The sequence below is a fragment of the Chanos chanos genome, chromosome 9 (genome assembly GCF_902362185.1).
Source record: "Chanos chanos chromosome 9, fChaCha1.1, whole genome shotgun sequence".
Taxonomy (NCBI): domain Eukaryota; kingdom Metazoa; phylum Chordata; class Actinopteri; order Gonorynchiformes; family Chanidae; genus Chanos; species Chanos chanos.
The window spans coordinates 9612016-9628456 of NC_044503.1; the positions used below are offsets into that span (position 1 = coordinate 9612016).

The 16441-nt window shown below is 39.3% G+C and overlaps 2 protein-coding genes across 3 annotated transcripts in view; one reads left to right on the forward strand and one right to left on the reverse strand.

The window, feature by feature from the left end:
* Positions 1-6274, reverse strand: part of magixa (MAGI family member, X-linked a) — a 33396-nt gene extending 27122 nt beyond the window's left edge. For both annotated transcript variants that reach the window (XM_030783501.1, XM_030783500.1), the window contains exons 1-2: positions 6071-6274; positions 69-358 (exon numbers count right to left, since the gene is read on the reverse strand). In XM_030783501.1, the coding sequence (XP_030639361.1) occupies positions 69-348 (280 nt within the window). In that variant the 5' untranslated portion in view covers positions 349-358; positions 6071-6274. The remainder of the gene's footprint in view (positions 1-68; positions 359-6070) is intronic.
* Positions 6275-11013: 4739 nt separating this feature from the next.
* The window catches only part of cacna1fb (calcium channel, voltage-dependent, L type, alpha 1F subunit), a 30589-nt gene continuing 25161 nt past the window's right edge, over positions 11014-16441 (forward strand). Inside the window, exons 1-3 of the mRNA XM_030784050.1 lie at positions 11014-11035; positions 13479-13812; positions 14362-14467. Of these exons, the coding sequence (XP_030639910.1) occupies positions 11014-11035; positions 13479-13812; positions 14362-14467 (462 nt within the window). The remainder of the gene's footprint in view (positions 11036-13478; positions 13813-14361; positions 14468-16441) is intronic.

Consider the following 16441-nt stretch of genomic DNA (forward strand, 5'->3'; position numbering starts at 1 on the left):
TTCAGTGAGCACTATTACATGGCAGGCTAAGCATGAGGAACATATGTAGTGTTTCAAAATAAAAGTACCTGGGGAGACCGTTTTGATTCGGATGGGATGAGGACATGAGTTGAGGACACCCCGCACATCCCCAAGGGTCATTCCCAGCACAGGGGTTCCACCAATCTCTAGGATGATGTCACCCACCGTGGGACCACCCCCCGGAGCTGCGGTGACGAACGGGAATTCTCCATAGTCAGCTCCACCCCCAATGGCTACACCCAGCTCCCCAGAGGCCCCACCCAGGGGGACGAAGCTCTCCTGGACCTTTGAGCGCCAGTGTAGCTTCTTCACTGTGGCCTTAGACATGGTGCCAACGCTGTGAAAGTGAGAACGTAGCACCACAGAGAGTAGCCAGAGTCACGCACACAGTTCAGATACGCATAAACACAATTTGCAGTAGACATAATGAATGCGTTTACCTGTGACTTTACGTTTTGCTTTCTGATTTGCAAGCTGTTGTCTCAAAAAGTTCAAAAGTAGCACAAAAGAGAGTTTAAGTTTAAGTTTAAGCTGGGAAAACATAAGAGTAATTGTGCCCTCTCCCAAAGTGGCATGTGTGTAATTATAATGACAAAAAAATATGAACATGGAGTTCATTCACTAGGCACATCATTAAACAAAAATCACTGAATGTGGGAGCAGTATTTTTTTTAAACAGAACATTAATGATGAGGAAACAGTTACACATTCTTTTACAGTTCATTCTACGGTACAGAGATGTCTTTTTTTTGTTTTGTTTTTTTAACAAACCTAATACATAACAACACTTTCAGAATTAAAACAACACAAGTTAACAGATGGCCACAACACAGTAGGGTGGTAATATAGTCCACAAACACGTTTTTTTTTTTTCCAGGACTCGTTAAAAATGCATGAAAACTATTTCAGGTGTTAACAACTCTAAAAACAATTATTTACACATTTTCTCAAGAGAGGCCTTCTGGTGTTGAATAGTTGTGTTTACAATAACAATATATAAATATGCAAAGACACTGTGCCACTGAAGGGGATGTGCCAGATAGCATGCGGTGTTTGGCTGCTATACCTATTGGCTCAGGATCTCCTGAGTTTCAATTAAAGGGAAAGCTTATAGAGAGACTATCCATTACCCTCGGTCTCATTGTTTATTTATATCACGAGTTGGGTAATTATTTCATTTGACGAAGATAAGTAATTGAGAGTTAATATTTAGACATAAGGTGGTCTGGAAGCACAACAGTTTTCTAGTTGGGATGGCTCATGTTTCCCTTCAGGAAATCTGATCTGGAGTCAGGGACTGAAGTGTCTGACAGAAAACCACAAAGCCTCCCACTGCTGATACTTTATGTAGCCGAGACCAGACAGAGCAAAGAGCAAACGAGGATTAAGCAAGAGAGAAATAAACACTCAGAGTGGTGAGGAGCGGCCTGAAGAGGGAACACAGGCCAGAAAAAAAAAGGGGGGCAAAGAGAAGAGATTTCGTCTTTAAGTGCTTATCAAAATAGAACATTCAGAGCCGCGTCCGGACGGTGGACCGAATTCGTAAACCGCGGCGAGATCGGTTAAGACGGGTGAAAACAAATGCAGATCAGCATCTTTACTGAACTGACCAAGAGAGAGAGAGAGAGAGAGAGAGACAGATTACTCTGCCAAAGAGGGATGATGTAAGACATGCACAAAACAAAAGCAAGCAGAGGTGTGGCCGTGACAAACATAATATCAAAGTTCAGTCAACACGGCGTAGCACAGGGCCTCTCGCTGTTTCATGCAAATGTTCCACTCTTTACCTACAAGTCAGGTGATGACATACTGGCCAATCAAATGTGATAACTGTCAAATTAAGTGTGAGTTATTAAAGAAAAAAAAAGTTGAATTTAAGGTCCAGAGTGGAACATACCTGGCAAGGTGCATGTGCAGATGCATTACTAGTGATGAAAGGAGAGGTTCACCTGCCAGTTCAAAACTTCTACCAACCACTCTACATATTTGTTCTATCTCAAACCCCTAATAATTCCACAAAGAAAAACCTAGTGGTGCACTAAAACAAGGATATGGAACGTCTGAGGGGTACCTGAGGACTGGGTTGTGAATCCTTGATTTCAGCTTCTTGAATAATTGAAACCGTGTGTTTGAAAATATCTTCCAACACCCATGTACTCCTGACGATACTCCGCTTTTGGGTATTGTACATTATTAAAAAGTACCTTCATTTTAAATATGTATCCGATTCTTGACTCTCAGTTTTGTACTGCGTCTCTGTGCACCAGTGATTCTTGTAATCACACACTGAGACAGGCTTAGAGAGAAAAGTTTGACAACTTTCATTTGTAGTCTCGTGGGATTTTAGTTTGGTACCGAATCCACAGCCTCAGGCTCTGTTTGACATTCTAGCACAAAAATCCGTGTCACCTCTATGACTTCTGCCAGAAGTTCCAAGTCCATTGTCAATGTCAACTCTCACCCAATGAGAGTGGGACCTGTCTTATTACGTAAACTGCATATTACATAAGCACTAAAAGAAGTCTCAACAAACTCATAGCAACAATAAGGAAACTTGATGGCAAACGGTCAAAATGTTTTGGAGGAAATCAAAAGGTTCTCCACGGATAACCACGGGTAATTAAATAAGTCAATTTAAATGCCTTCTCTTTCATTGATATATCATAAAACCGTAATGCTGTGAGCCTAAACACTTTGAAAAACGCGCCATTGGAAAACACACTAATTGCTGTCTCTGTCAATAAAGCTTTGATAATGACTCTTGACTCCCTGCAGCCTTCTGGTCCCCTTAGCAGGGTCGCTCTTAGCAGGACCTGGCCAGACCATTTCTGTCTATAGATTCCCGACTACAGCTGTCAGTTGTCTCCTTAACCTGCCTTTTCGCATCCATATTCTGCACCGATAACAGGGCTACTGCCACCGAAGGAATCGTTAGTGGCAGGGGAAAAAAAAAATCAAGAGAGGCAATGGTGATGTGGGATAAGAAACAGAGCACAGAGCTCAGGGGCATGTAAATCCTATAAGAACTTCAAGTGAGAAAATGAATAGGTTCAAATTAAAGACCAGCTGTAATTGAGATCTTAGGGGTTTAGACGGCAAGGGGACAAAAAAAAAAAAATCAAAGACATATACTAGAATGTTCAGACTCTGTTAATTAATTAACATATAACCATGATCTACCATCTAAAGCATTTACTCTTAAAGCACTTTCATAAGTGGATTTTAGAAACAGTACGTTTGAAACAGTCACGTTCTGACATCTGCGATCGCAAACGTGTCACTATTAATTTAACAAGAATATATCAAAGACACATTTCTTTATTTACTTGGACAAAACAAGACAGCTGACAACATAAAATATTGAAGAGTACATCTGTAGCTAATATAGCTATTTATCATCACTCTCAGATACCTCAGCACATTAGTTTCTCATTGCAGGGAGAGAGCATGATTTGGGATTCTTGTCATGTTTGGCAGAGCTACTGTAAAAAAAATTTGCAGTACAAACAGCTTGTGATCTCTTGATCAACTTGGGATCCACACTGACTTATTAAAACATACTTTCCTTGAAACATCAACCAGAATTCATGCATTTTGTTACAGTAAAAGTGCAGGGAGACAAGAGACTGCTTTATTCTACAGATAAATAAATAAACTTATGCAGTCAGAAACCTCTCTGAATACTGACTCATGTATAAATGCTGAGTGAATTCATAAATCAGAGAAATAAATATGTCACAAGGTCATTACTGGCAGATTTTCTATTGACCTCCGTAATCTTAGCATCACGCTATTCCGTTCCTGCTCTGAGACTAAAAATCTGTACCAGAAGGCTTTGGATCATCCCAAAATAAGACCCAGAAGGTATTCTAAACCAATCCTGTCACAAAACCAGGGCCTTTGTAAAAATTGTGATCATTACAACAGTAATGTTTAATCTTAAAGCAGATCTTAAAACATGCTGTGGTAATACTCTGCATCTCATCCCTAATATTTGTGGCCGTCTCTCAAATTCATCATCACAGCGCTGCAAAGACAACAAACTGTTTGGATGTCATGGATTACGTCAGCGGCAAAATGTGTGACCGAAAGACAGTATCTTGAGTTGAATAATGATTAAAAGAAAAAGCCTAATGCGTTTATATTTCGGATTCTTATGTAAAGTGTAATTCTGAACATGAAACGTAACCTCGCGGTATCCCCGACAGCAATGCTCCAAATACTAAAAGATTAAACTCGGAAAGGCCTGAAAAGTATATTAACACTAAACTTCAGGTCACTGCATTCACCTCTCCTTAATCGAAACTGTCATCTTCATCTGTACAAGCTGAGCAGTATCAGCAGTTTGGTGAAACTTTGACTCACACATTTTTATTTATTTAGTTATTTATTTATTTATTTGTGACTTGGCTGCAGATACCCATAAGTTGTTTAGCGCGGTGATCATGCTTCCTTCCTGCTGTAAGGCGTAGTTACAAATACTGCACTGCTGTTATACGGGAACACCATTCTGTATTCCAGCGACATATGTTGACGGAACCTGTACATGTTCTCATGCATATGAATATCCACACAGCGTGTGTGTGGAACACATACCTCACCTGCATAAGACGATTTGCATAATTATGCCGTTGGTTTCAACTTAGCCACTGATTCAGCTCCATAACCTTCATGCTATCAGCTTTTATGGAGGATTTGGATGAATGGGGCATGTCAAAGCAGGGCAAGGAAGAGATGAGAGAGAAGAGGTGAGAGAGAGAGAGAGAGAGAGAGAGAGAGAGAGAGAGAGACAGAGACAGAGAGAGTGTGTATGTGTGTGAGAGAGAAAGAGAGAGAGAGAATGCACCACTATGCTTGATAGAGTCCCATGCAGTGAGCCATTGCGTGTGTGTATGTGTGTGTGTGTGTGTGTGTGTGTGTGTGGGAGAGGGACAGAGTGAGAGAAGCAGAGAGGGTGAGGGAGAGAGCGTGAGTGAGTCCCAGCCAGGTAATGCTGACTGTGGATGTATAGTTAAGGATGACCCTCCTCTAACATTGCTCTGTTTACTGAATGATAGTAATCTCATGCCAAATGATTAAGAGACAACTAGAGGACACTTTCTCTCCTGGCAAGTCACCACTTTCTCTCAGATCACAGTGAATATTTACCATCTTACTGTGATTGGACCACAAGTGTGCAACATGGTGAAATCATCACTTGTACAAGCACTACTATAAACATGACAGACAAAATTGTAATATAATTTTGTTTGTTTGAGAAAATTGCTCCTGTCTTGCCGCGGCAATGGTGACTGTCTGTATGAGACTGTCGATACCTTACATATCTATTTACTTCAGTTTGATTGACTCTCTCTCTCTCTCTCTCTCTATCTCACACACACACACACACACACACACACACACACACAAACTCACGCATACGCACAAACATATACATTCACACTTTCACATATATAATATTACGAATATTTGTGCGAATATTGCGAAGATTTACTAAGAGGAACATTTTCAAGTGTTCCTAGTCACGTTTTGGCATCATTTCAGTCGCCACACAGCATCACCAAGATCCTGCTTAAAATGTAAATGAACCATTACTTCACTTCACTTCACTACACGTCCTTGCTGGAAAAAAAAAGAGTCACCGCACGCACGTAGTCTAAATGCACTGCTATTGTTGTCGGAGCTGTGATTTCACGTTAATATTTACTAACCACTAACAATAGACACACATGTGCTAAACTGTTTGTTTAAACGCATTCTATCTCGTGGCAAGGGAACGTTTCAAAGCTTAGGAGACCTGTGATAAATTTGAATGAGGGACAGAGCTGGCAAAACAACAAATCTGACAGCAAGATTGCGGTGCAAATTCTGTGAAAAGAAGTGTATTCTGCCCTACAAATGGAAACGTATGAACAGCAACAGAATGGATTTTCTATCATATCAAGAATCGGCATGACACGAACTATTGGCAATGAAGCGGTTGGACAAAGCATATGGTTTCTATATTAAATGGACACACCGTGGCTAAATGCGACGGTTCATGACATACCTTCATAATTCCAGCCTCCCCCGCGACGTATTGCCTTGTGGCTATCCTTTTAAATATTCTATCAATATTGATTGCTTATTGGAATAGCTGGTGACTGCAGCTTGTGTTGTATTTAACAAGGTAGCATCAAAGGTTATAAATCCATTGCAGTCCGCAGATGATGAATTTATCTTAGAGAGAAGCAACCGCACCATTACAACTGCTGACCGTTCAACGCGGTGGCCATGCCTTTAGGCTCTTAAGCTAATGGAACATAGGTCAAAATTACATTGCATTCAGCACAGTCCTATCTTCTCAGGAAAGGCAATAAGGAAACAGTGATAAGAACAGACCAGAGAGGGGCATTGAGGGGAGGGAACATTGTGTAAAACAGAAAGAAAAAGGACCGCCTATAGTGTAAGGCGATTGGATACTGCTCCGTGAAACGGGGAATGTGTGAACGTTGTATGACTCCTCACCTAAATACCTCAATCATAAGGTACACCTAAATTATTGAAAGATTGTGATTGGTTTTAGTCTGTAAATGGATATTTGCAATTAAAAAATATTAATCAACGTAATAATTAGACAATAATATGATTAGCTCGCTTTGTTTATTTATTTATTTATTTGTTCATTGTTGAAGAAAAATAAAATTGCAGGCTACATTTTTAAAATTCCTCTTTCTCAGATATTGATGTATTTGTGTGCACTGGCATCGCTCATGCCAGCACGGGTGTAATTTCCCTTTTATTTGCTGTTATGGAATATATCTTTGAATCATGGGTTGATGTGAAAGAAAAGCTACATTTCCGCAAACTTCTACATTCACAATACAAATATAAACTCAATGATTTACCTCCATTTTCAGTTGTGTCTGACATACACAGCCTCGAAGATGTAATAAGAGAATTTAAATGCTACGATAAATTCAGTTATCTCATGTGGAATTGGTCCCTTAATAACAGCAATAATAATGCATTTCATTTATCAGTCGATAAAACGCAACTGACATTCTAGCTGGTGTTGTCTCTGCAGCAACATTCTAATGCCCTAATGGTCTCATTTCAGCTGACATCAGCAAAGGCAGCCACTGTTTACGGTTGCCGGTGACGTTTTCAAAGACTCTGTATAATAGAAGATATGCAACTCTACCCATCATTCCGTTTTTAGCTAGCTTTTGTGGTGAAAATCGTCCAATCTCTGCAATACAGACACCATGATTTCTCCATAATCATTGAAGCGTTTTAGGCATTTATGCCTGTACCGCAAAATGGGTGCGATGAACAAAGCTCATTAATTCGACATCATTCTTCAGCCTTATATCTCTGCTCTGTTTTGAATTGAAAGAAGTGTCGTAAGCCTGAGTAAAAAATACGCACACGTTATCCATGTGCACCATCACGTTGCCTTGGAAACTAGGGGGTATCCAGGATACAGGGCTAGGCATGGTACCAGCGATCACATCATCCTTTAGATATCATTACAGGAGAACTAAATCATTTTCAACAAGTACAATTCTGTGTTTATGACGGGTTCCACACTATCAGATATAATGTACCTCTGGGCATATTTCCAGGAAATTTACCCCAAGCTATTTTATTGATTTTAATATTCTCTCACCTCAGGATGTGCTAGACCACACTGATCTTATAGCTTTTCTGCCCATATGTGGAAATCCTACAGCGCAACAACAATGTAGTTTACATAAACATTACGCGAAACGTCATCTGCAGCCTGAGGTAATTAATGGGAGCTAATGTCCTGGTGCTCACTTCATTAGATAGAGAATGTAGATAGAGAATGACAATGGGGATGTGGCGGGGAAATGACTGTGTGTGTTAGAGTCTCCAGAGAGTGCGGCAGGGAGCTTAGCCCAAGGAAGTGCTGACTGGGCCATTGAGACCTTAAAATGAAGGTGCCTAATTACTCGACATATAACTTTCAGTAAGACTCTCATATACAGATAAAGAAACAACACAGAGAGAGAGAGAGAGAGATACTGGTAGCAAAGCAAAAAACAAGACACACACACACACACAGACATGTCAGCACAGTGAATTGACTCTGAAGTGATTCTCCAAACAAAGTGACAGACCCACTTCAGACATAATCTACAGTGGGATATTGATTTCGAAACCCAAATGCCATCTCATGTTATTTCACATGACTAAAATATCTAAAATATCACACACACACACACACACACACACTCCCTAACTGTGTCCACACACACACACACACACACACACACACACACACACACACACACATATATATATATATATATATATATATATATATATATATATACATATATATATATATATATTTCTTTTCTTTTTTTTTTTCTTTTTTTTTTTAATGCTGAGCAGTGGAAGCGTGAAATCTATGGAATGCCCTCTCTAAAGCAAAGTCACAACAAATTTTGGCAGGACTTACCGGCTTTTGGCTCAACCAAAACTACAAAGCACTTCTAGGGAAGGAGACATTACAGATTATGAGGTAGGAAGTGAGGGAAATAGATTTAAAAAGACAAACGCACTACAGTGGTTTATAATGATCACAGCAAATAATGCCCCAAATAATAACCTCATACACGGGAGTCATCAGGAACCTGCTAACAGTGGACTGACACAAATTAAAATAAAACTAATATGTATTCATTTTTATTTATTTTTTACAGTGATACACTATCTCAAATAAAGGCATAATTTGAATTTTATGGATGCACATCTCGTGTGAAGTGTACCCTATACTTTGTAAAAATAGTGGTACAACACAGTGATTGTGTTAAGTATTACTTCAATTTTTATTATCATCAGTATCATTTATCAGAATAGTGTGACACAAAAATACCATTTAGAATTTTTAAGAAATTATATGACTAATTATTTTCTATTCTATTCTATTCTATTCTGTTCTGTTCTATTCTACTGTAATTGCCTAATGTCTGATTTTTCAATCTATTTGTGAAACAAGTCCGACTTGGTCCACTAGAGGGCAGTGTGTTAATTTATATTTGCTATTTATCATTTGGCGTAATATGATGCAAACTGATTCTCTTATATTTTATTTCGTGTCTCAGCAAAGCAGAAAAACGCAAACTTGCAGAAATAAGATGGTACCTATACATGTCAGTTTCCTCAAAATAAAGCATTTTTTGAATAATGTTAGTGCTTGGTCAATATTGTCTCAACAATCACCAGCAGGTTAAAAGTTCATTCATGGAATAATTAGTCATTGTGAAGCTAAAAGATGAGGATTTTTTAAAATATTTTTTGTAATATGTAATATTGAAAAATTGTTATATTTAACCATTTAAATATTCAACCATTTCAACCATTCTGTGCATATTTTAGGCTTATATTTATGAAACCACAAGGAAGATTTTTACCAATAGTATGACCTTGAATACCTGAATAAATGAAAGCAATGATGAATGAGGTCATTTTCCTCATGGCAACAGCAATTATGGAACAAGAGGAACACACTGTATATACAAGACTGAGGCAATTATGCTCTTTGTGAATCCTAAAGGTTCAGTGGTATGGCCCACAGGTAAGTACACAGACCGAACTGACACAGAAGCCAGGTCACTGAAGGAAATATGTTTCCAAGTCCTTTCTCTGTCTGGAATTACATTCGGATGGTGGTGAGCGATGAGTCACAAAAAAAAAAAAAAAAACCCCTTTGTGAAATGCTTTTATTTTTGCTTCACAGTTTTGTTGGCACATAAAGTGACATTGAATTCAACATGACCACAGTAGAAAATCCGCACTGGGTCCTGCTGGGATTACAAAGACTTAATATGTGAGCTTACAACATGTCACTGGCATTTCAGGAGAAAATCATTTTCAGACAAAGGCTCTACAGCTGATTGAGACTGGTAAAAACGTGTACGTGATGTGTCTCTCAGAGTTTATAGTTATAGACTTTATAGACTATAGATTTATATTTCTATTCAATGAGCATTACTGTTCAGTGACAAGCCCCCTACCGTTGCCCTCGGCAATTGTTCACTTTTCTCCAACGCGTAATTTGTCACTTACATTCAATAGTGTATATGTTTTACTGTACAATATAAAAGTAAGCATACTTTAGATATCATATATGCTTGTACAAAATTATCTTAAGTGTCACTCGCGTTGCAAGGGATGTTTATGTAGATTATAGAGTCATAAAGTCAAATGGATATAAACCAAAAACTAATTTGGTGAAGAACAATACACTCACTGAAAAAAAAATCATCCCTGGCTTTAAATGTACTAATGTATTCGTGTATTCTCAGTCGCTCATTCTCTCTCTCTCTTTCTGTCCCTCTCTCTCTCTTTCTCTCTGTCTGTCTTGTTCACACACACATACACACAGAGAGAGAGAGAGAGAGAGAGAAAGAGAGAGAGAGACTGTGCACGCGTTGTATGCGTAATTTACTCGGTGCTTCGATTCAGTGCGCGATAGTAAATGAGTACATGCATGCTCGCTCACAATTTTCTGTCGACGTTCCATATAAACGTTTGCCCAACCTCCCTCCCTTTAATAAGTTTCTAGGCTGCCATTCCCTTTAAACGACTCAATTTTTCTTTAATCCTGAATTGATGGCTTAAATGCGGAGATAGATAGTGAACAGAGGTTGAGTCAGTGCACAATAAGAGAACGTTTATAAAAAATTTTTTTTTAAAAATTCACAATCTCGGAAAGTCGTTCCCTCTTTACGACGAAAAGAGAAAAGAAATAACTTGACACCTTACAAATCTGCTTGGAATGTATTTGATTTCAGTGCTCGCAATGAAAAGCAATTAGGAAGTGACTTGAGGACATCACTGAGGATTAAAACGGCGGCTGACCATTTTCAACAAAATCATGTGAATTTTGGAGATATGCGTTGGAACTCTGAATGGAGAGACGACTAATGAGAGGATAATGCATCTTTTTCCAATGAGCTGAAAGGGACAATCTCGGACATGTATGACGAGAACCGAAAAAGTAAGTGGTTATCTGATAGTAAATAGTAGTCACATAACTGCCAACGTATAGTGGCCATTCCATGACAATGATAATTTCATAAACAATATTAATTGTGACTTGTTTGTCTCTTTGTTCTTTGCACTGTTTGTATATGCTTGCTGCTCGTAATGATAACTTTTAGGTAACCTACTGAATCCCCTTGACTAGGGCAACAGAGACTCTACTAATTATGGGACGAAAAAAATCGTTCATCATAGTAATTATAATGAAAGATGAAGGTTATGCGCCGCGAGCTTTGCTGGAGTGAAATTATGGACCAATTTCTCTCTCACGTCACGTTCGCTAGAACAAATGTTGCTCCTCTGGATCTCTCATTGTTATGCATCACGAATTTTGTTTTTATTCCTATTTATTTATAAACTAAAGTGAAAATTGATATGATAGATATTAATACGCCGTTAAACATTCATTCAGATGGAAGTAAACTTCATCTGTCTGGGTGTTCCAGGTTATTCTAATTGTCTCGCGTTGTCTCAATTATTCCCCAAGGAGAGGAATTTTGAGTCAGTAGGATCAGCATTCTGAAATTTACATGTTAATTTGATTTTGGAGTAAATTTAAGTGTTCTTAATTGTTAATTTAATTTATTTGTTCACATTATATATATGCCTCCCTTACTAAGTAGTCACTGTTCCTGTAAACTGGCCATAATTTGGAACTTGAATCAAATATGACAAGCCAAACGTGATTGTCTACAGTTGTGAAATGTACCATCAATAGTAGATCAGATTAGAACTTAATAACATAAACTGTCATAGGGGCACATGGTTGTGTATGATTTGTGAGTAGCCTATGACATCATACTGTACTCATAATACCAATATTATGGTTATGGTTATCCTTCTCATTTACTAGAATTTCAAGTATATTATCCCTCATAAATGTAATAAAATTGAGTTAAACACTATGCTTGTCAATTTTGACCAATAATATGTAGCAGTGCAAGCATATGAAATCAAACTCAGTAGGCTACTCTCCAATATGATTTCATAAAAATTAAGCAGACATACATTAGACGATATATCACATGTTTTCAATGAGTCACCTCAAGCTGGTATTTTTTCTCTTAGCAATTCAGAAGAGTTGTCTGCTCAGTCAAGATTTGAATAAATGATTAGGCGTTGAAAAGGTTGTGTTCTCTTGATTGCGTGACAGCCACTGTTAACTTGATTAGTGTGGCAGTTTAGCTCGAATGATTAAGATGATTATTCTTGTCTCATTAAGGGTAATGTCAGAAAATAGACTGGTAATGATCACACGTATGTTACGCTCCTGAAAGCCCAGATGTACAGGTCTACGTGCTTTTAAGGCCTTTTACAGAGCCTGGAATATATTTGTGCAGCTTTCTAACTGCTGAACTGATTATTGCCCACATGTCACAAGACACAGTGTAAACTCTGTTCTGTATCTGTTCTTTCCAGGGACTCATTTTGTGTGAGATTAGCTCTGAATTTCCATTTTCTGATGTGCCTCTATCAGACATTAGCAGTGGTCCTGATAGCTCACCTTGTGAACTTACATCATGGTTTTTCCCCCTCTCCCCTTCCCCATACTTATTTTAATTCTGTATTAAAATATATCTTTTTTATAGTGTGGTGTTATCTCTGTCTGATAGGATTCTCTTCAGTACAGCTCACTTAACAAGAATGATGAAATTATAATGAGCTGTCAGTAATAAGCTATTCCTCGCTTCACACACTGTGAGGCTCAGTAGTACTGGCTAGCTGTGTGCAGCGTAGAACCACAGGTACTAACGCATAAAACCTCAGCCCAGAATCTCTTTCGCTCTCTCTCTCTCTCTCTCTCTCTCTCTCTCTCTCTCTCACCACTCTCACACCGCTCACACCGAGAAGTAGGTCACAGCTGTCCTCTACAACACGGCTGTTTTCACCTACTGTACGACTCCTCATCATCATCAAGTACTGATTTGAGAAAGCCCTGACTTTTCTCTCACCTTCAGTATCATTGCTTGTGCCGAATAACATTCAGAAATGAGATTAGATGTGGTTTAGGTACAAATACTGGATCTTGTCCTATAAGCGAAAAGAAAAAAAAAAGGAGGGGGGGGGGGTACTTTTTACCAACAAGTGTGCAGTAAGGATGATTTATAGACCGGCTGACACATAAGTATGTAAATGTATTACACTTTTTTTTCACTTAACTGACACCATATTCGGAGTTCAGTATATGAACTGGCAGTGTAGTTCTATTCATTTGTCATTTTCAACCTTGCAAAACAGGTTTTTGTTTATCTCCATTTTAATGCCGTTCTGGGATAGTGTTTCTAAGCTGTACTTCAAAGACTTCATTACATTCAGCTACTCATGGACCTCATTCCAGATTTTAATCTCCAATCCCGATCTCTGTCTTCTTTTCTCCCTCTCCTCAGGTAATGGGAGAGACGGATACTCCAATGAGGCGGAGGAGGGCGGAGGAGAAGGTGAAGAGGAGGAGGAGGAGGAAGAGGAGGAGGAGGGAGGTGAAGGAGATGAAGGAGGGGAGGAGAAGGGCGAATGGGACTCGGAAGAGATGCGAGAGAATGGAGGGATGAGAATGAACCGAACAGACACTCTCAATTCCACCACCAGCTCCACGGGCACTCAGAGAAAGAAGAGCCAGCATGCGAAAAAACAGGTGCAGGGCTCGAACCAGGTACAGCGTGCCCCCAGAGCCCTCTTTTGCCTCAAGCTCAACAACCCCATCCGCCGCGCCGCTCTGTCTCTCGTCGAGTGGAAGTATCCTTTACCTCCACCCTGTCTAAAGCAGCTCCACAGTGAGCTATTCGTTTCTGAAGATCTTCGCCTTTATGGCACATCTCAGTGGTAGAGAAGCCATCGTATTAGTTTTTGTAGTTATTGGTGATGTTATTGTTGCTGTTACTGTTGATGTCATGGTTGTTATTGATGATGATGATGATGATGATGATGATGATGATGATGATGATGATGATGATGATGATGACGATGACGATGATGGTGATGGTGAGGCTACGTTTTATATTTAAGCATATGTCCTTTTGTCATCACTGCCAGTGTCATGATGAAATGGTAATAAAAATGACAGGCGGTTCAGAACACTGAACAGACTTCTTTACAATACTTTTCAAAAACACACCTTTCTCTCCACGTCACCCCCTTACAGCAGTGTACGATCAAATGTGAGAGATAAGTCCTTCAAAGCTTTGACTAAAGTCTGCTCATACAGGAGATATAGGGGAGATATGCAGAGACCTTACTGATGCTGTCTGCACCTGAGAGACTGTTTCCTTAACTTATGAACCTCAGACCCTTTGATATATTTATTCTTTTAGCTATCTTCGCTAACTGCGTGGCTCTGGGTGTTTCCAAACCCTTCCCTGAGGACGATTCCAATGCCACCAACCATGACCTGGTGAGACCTTATTCTTTAAAATCTAATGTCCTTCACTGTCACCGAAGCTAACTGGGAGTCATTTCCTGATAGAAAGAACACTTGTTAGTTTCAGGAAGAGTGTTGGTCTATGTTTTGGCTTCTGTTGAAGTAATTCTGTTTTAAAAGGTTTTGGAATCTTGTAGAGAAATGCAAAGCGCACGAGAGGTTCAGATAGAAAACTTTTGTCCAAAGCTTCTCTCCAGTTTCATGTCTCATGGGCAGTAATACAATAATGAAGTTGGTTAACTACAGTCGTTGGTCAGTTTGCAAGGCAGTTTGTGTTTTAACATCATGAGTTTAAATAGTGACTGTTTTTTTTTTCTGATTTGGAGTTTTGTGTGGCACAGGTCAAACTGTGGCGCTGACTGTTAGCAGCTGTGTGTGTCTCGCGTTATTTATGCAACATTAGTTTAAGATGTGTCCTCAATGAGAGTGTGTCATGCAGGTGACTGAGGTCGCATAGAGGGACACTGCTCAGGGCATGACATTGGCAGAAACTGAAAACAAGGCAGCTAGTAAACAAGTTCTATCAGCAAGAGGGAGAGAGAGAGAGAGAGAGAAAGAGAGAGAGAGAGAGAGAGAGACAGAGAGAGAGAGAGAAAGAGAGAGAGAGAGAGAGAGAGAGAGAGAGAGAGAGAGAGAGAGAGAGAGAGAGAGAGAAAGAGAGAGAGAGAGAGAGGGGGAGATGAGACAAAAGTTGGGGGTTTAAGGCCCTGTTTCCCATACAGTTATGCAGTGTGGTTTCATAAATCAGTGTGATGAAAGTGTCTCGGACAAGACTATGACAGAGTAACCACTAACCCTGGGCTGCAGAGTGGACAAGGATCTCAGAAGAACAGGAGCTTTCATCCATGTAATATGAAAGAGAGAGAGTTTAAGTTACCCTTGGTCAGCATCATTTGACCATTTTTAAAAAGGCAGACTCTCTGATTAGGACAATGGACTAATATGACATAATTATGACATAGACTGACATAATAATGCAAACTGCAACGTTTGAAGCAAAGAGCGTGAGTTTCAATGATGTAGCTAGCTCTACTGTGTCAGATGTCTAACAGTACGAGAAGTCTCCTGAATGACTTTTTTGTATAACCTATTAAACATGTCGTTCAAGTTTTATTATTGTATTACATTGCTGAGCAATGTTTGATATGTGAGAACTGAGATGAGAGAATGTGAAAAAGAGAGTACAGAGAGTGTATGGATTCATTAAGACTTTGTCTTACCCTCTGGTCGGTTTGTGTTTTCTTCACTGTTTATACATGGTTTGCTCTTCATTTACTGTTCAAACATTAGCATGTGACTATTCAAATGAATCATGGTGTCTGAGTGAATCATATCTTTCCAATTATATTTTTTCTCTCTCATCGCACACACACACACACACACACACACACACACACATACACATACACACACACAAACACATACACACACGCACAAACACACACTCACACATACACACACACATTTGTCTTTATGTTCAAGTTGGGACCAACAAATGTGTCCTCTATGTGTTCCTGCTTGTATGATTTGTAAATCCTTACGGTGACATTTGGTCCATATGAGGCCAAAACAAACTGAACCATACCAGCCGTATACACACAAACACTAACTCACAGACTCACACAAACATAACATACAGACAGCCTCTAATCCCACTAGCCAGGCAGTCTTGTCTATCATTCAGTCCCCATGAGCCAGTGGAACTAAAACACCAGTTTTGTCCTAAAAGACACTGTGTCACCAGACACATAACAACTGTGGGTAGTAACTGTTAAGTTAACAGATATAGAGGAATCTGTTTTTGCCATCAGCTGATTCACATTCTCCATTTAATCCTGTTCTCAGGCAGTCCTATGGATGACCAGCCCCTCCACTACCTTTTTCCTTTGGATTATAATCCTACTGAGTGCTTTAAATTTGATCCAATATGAAGATTATAATCATTTT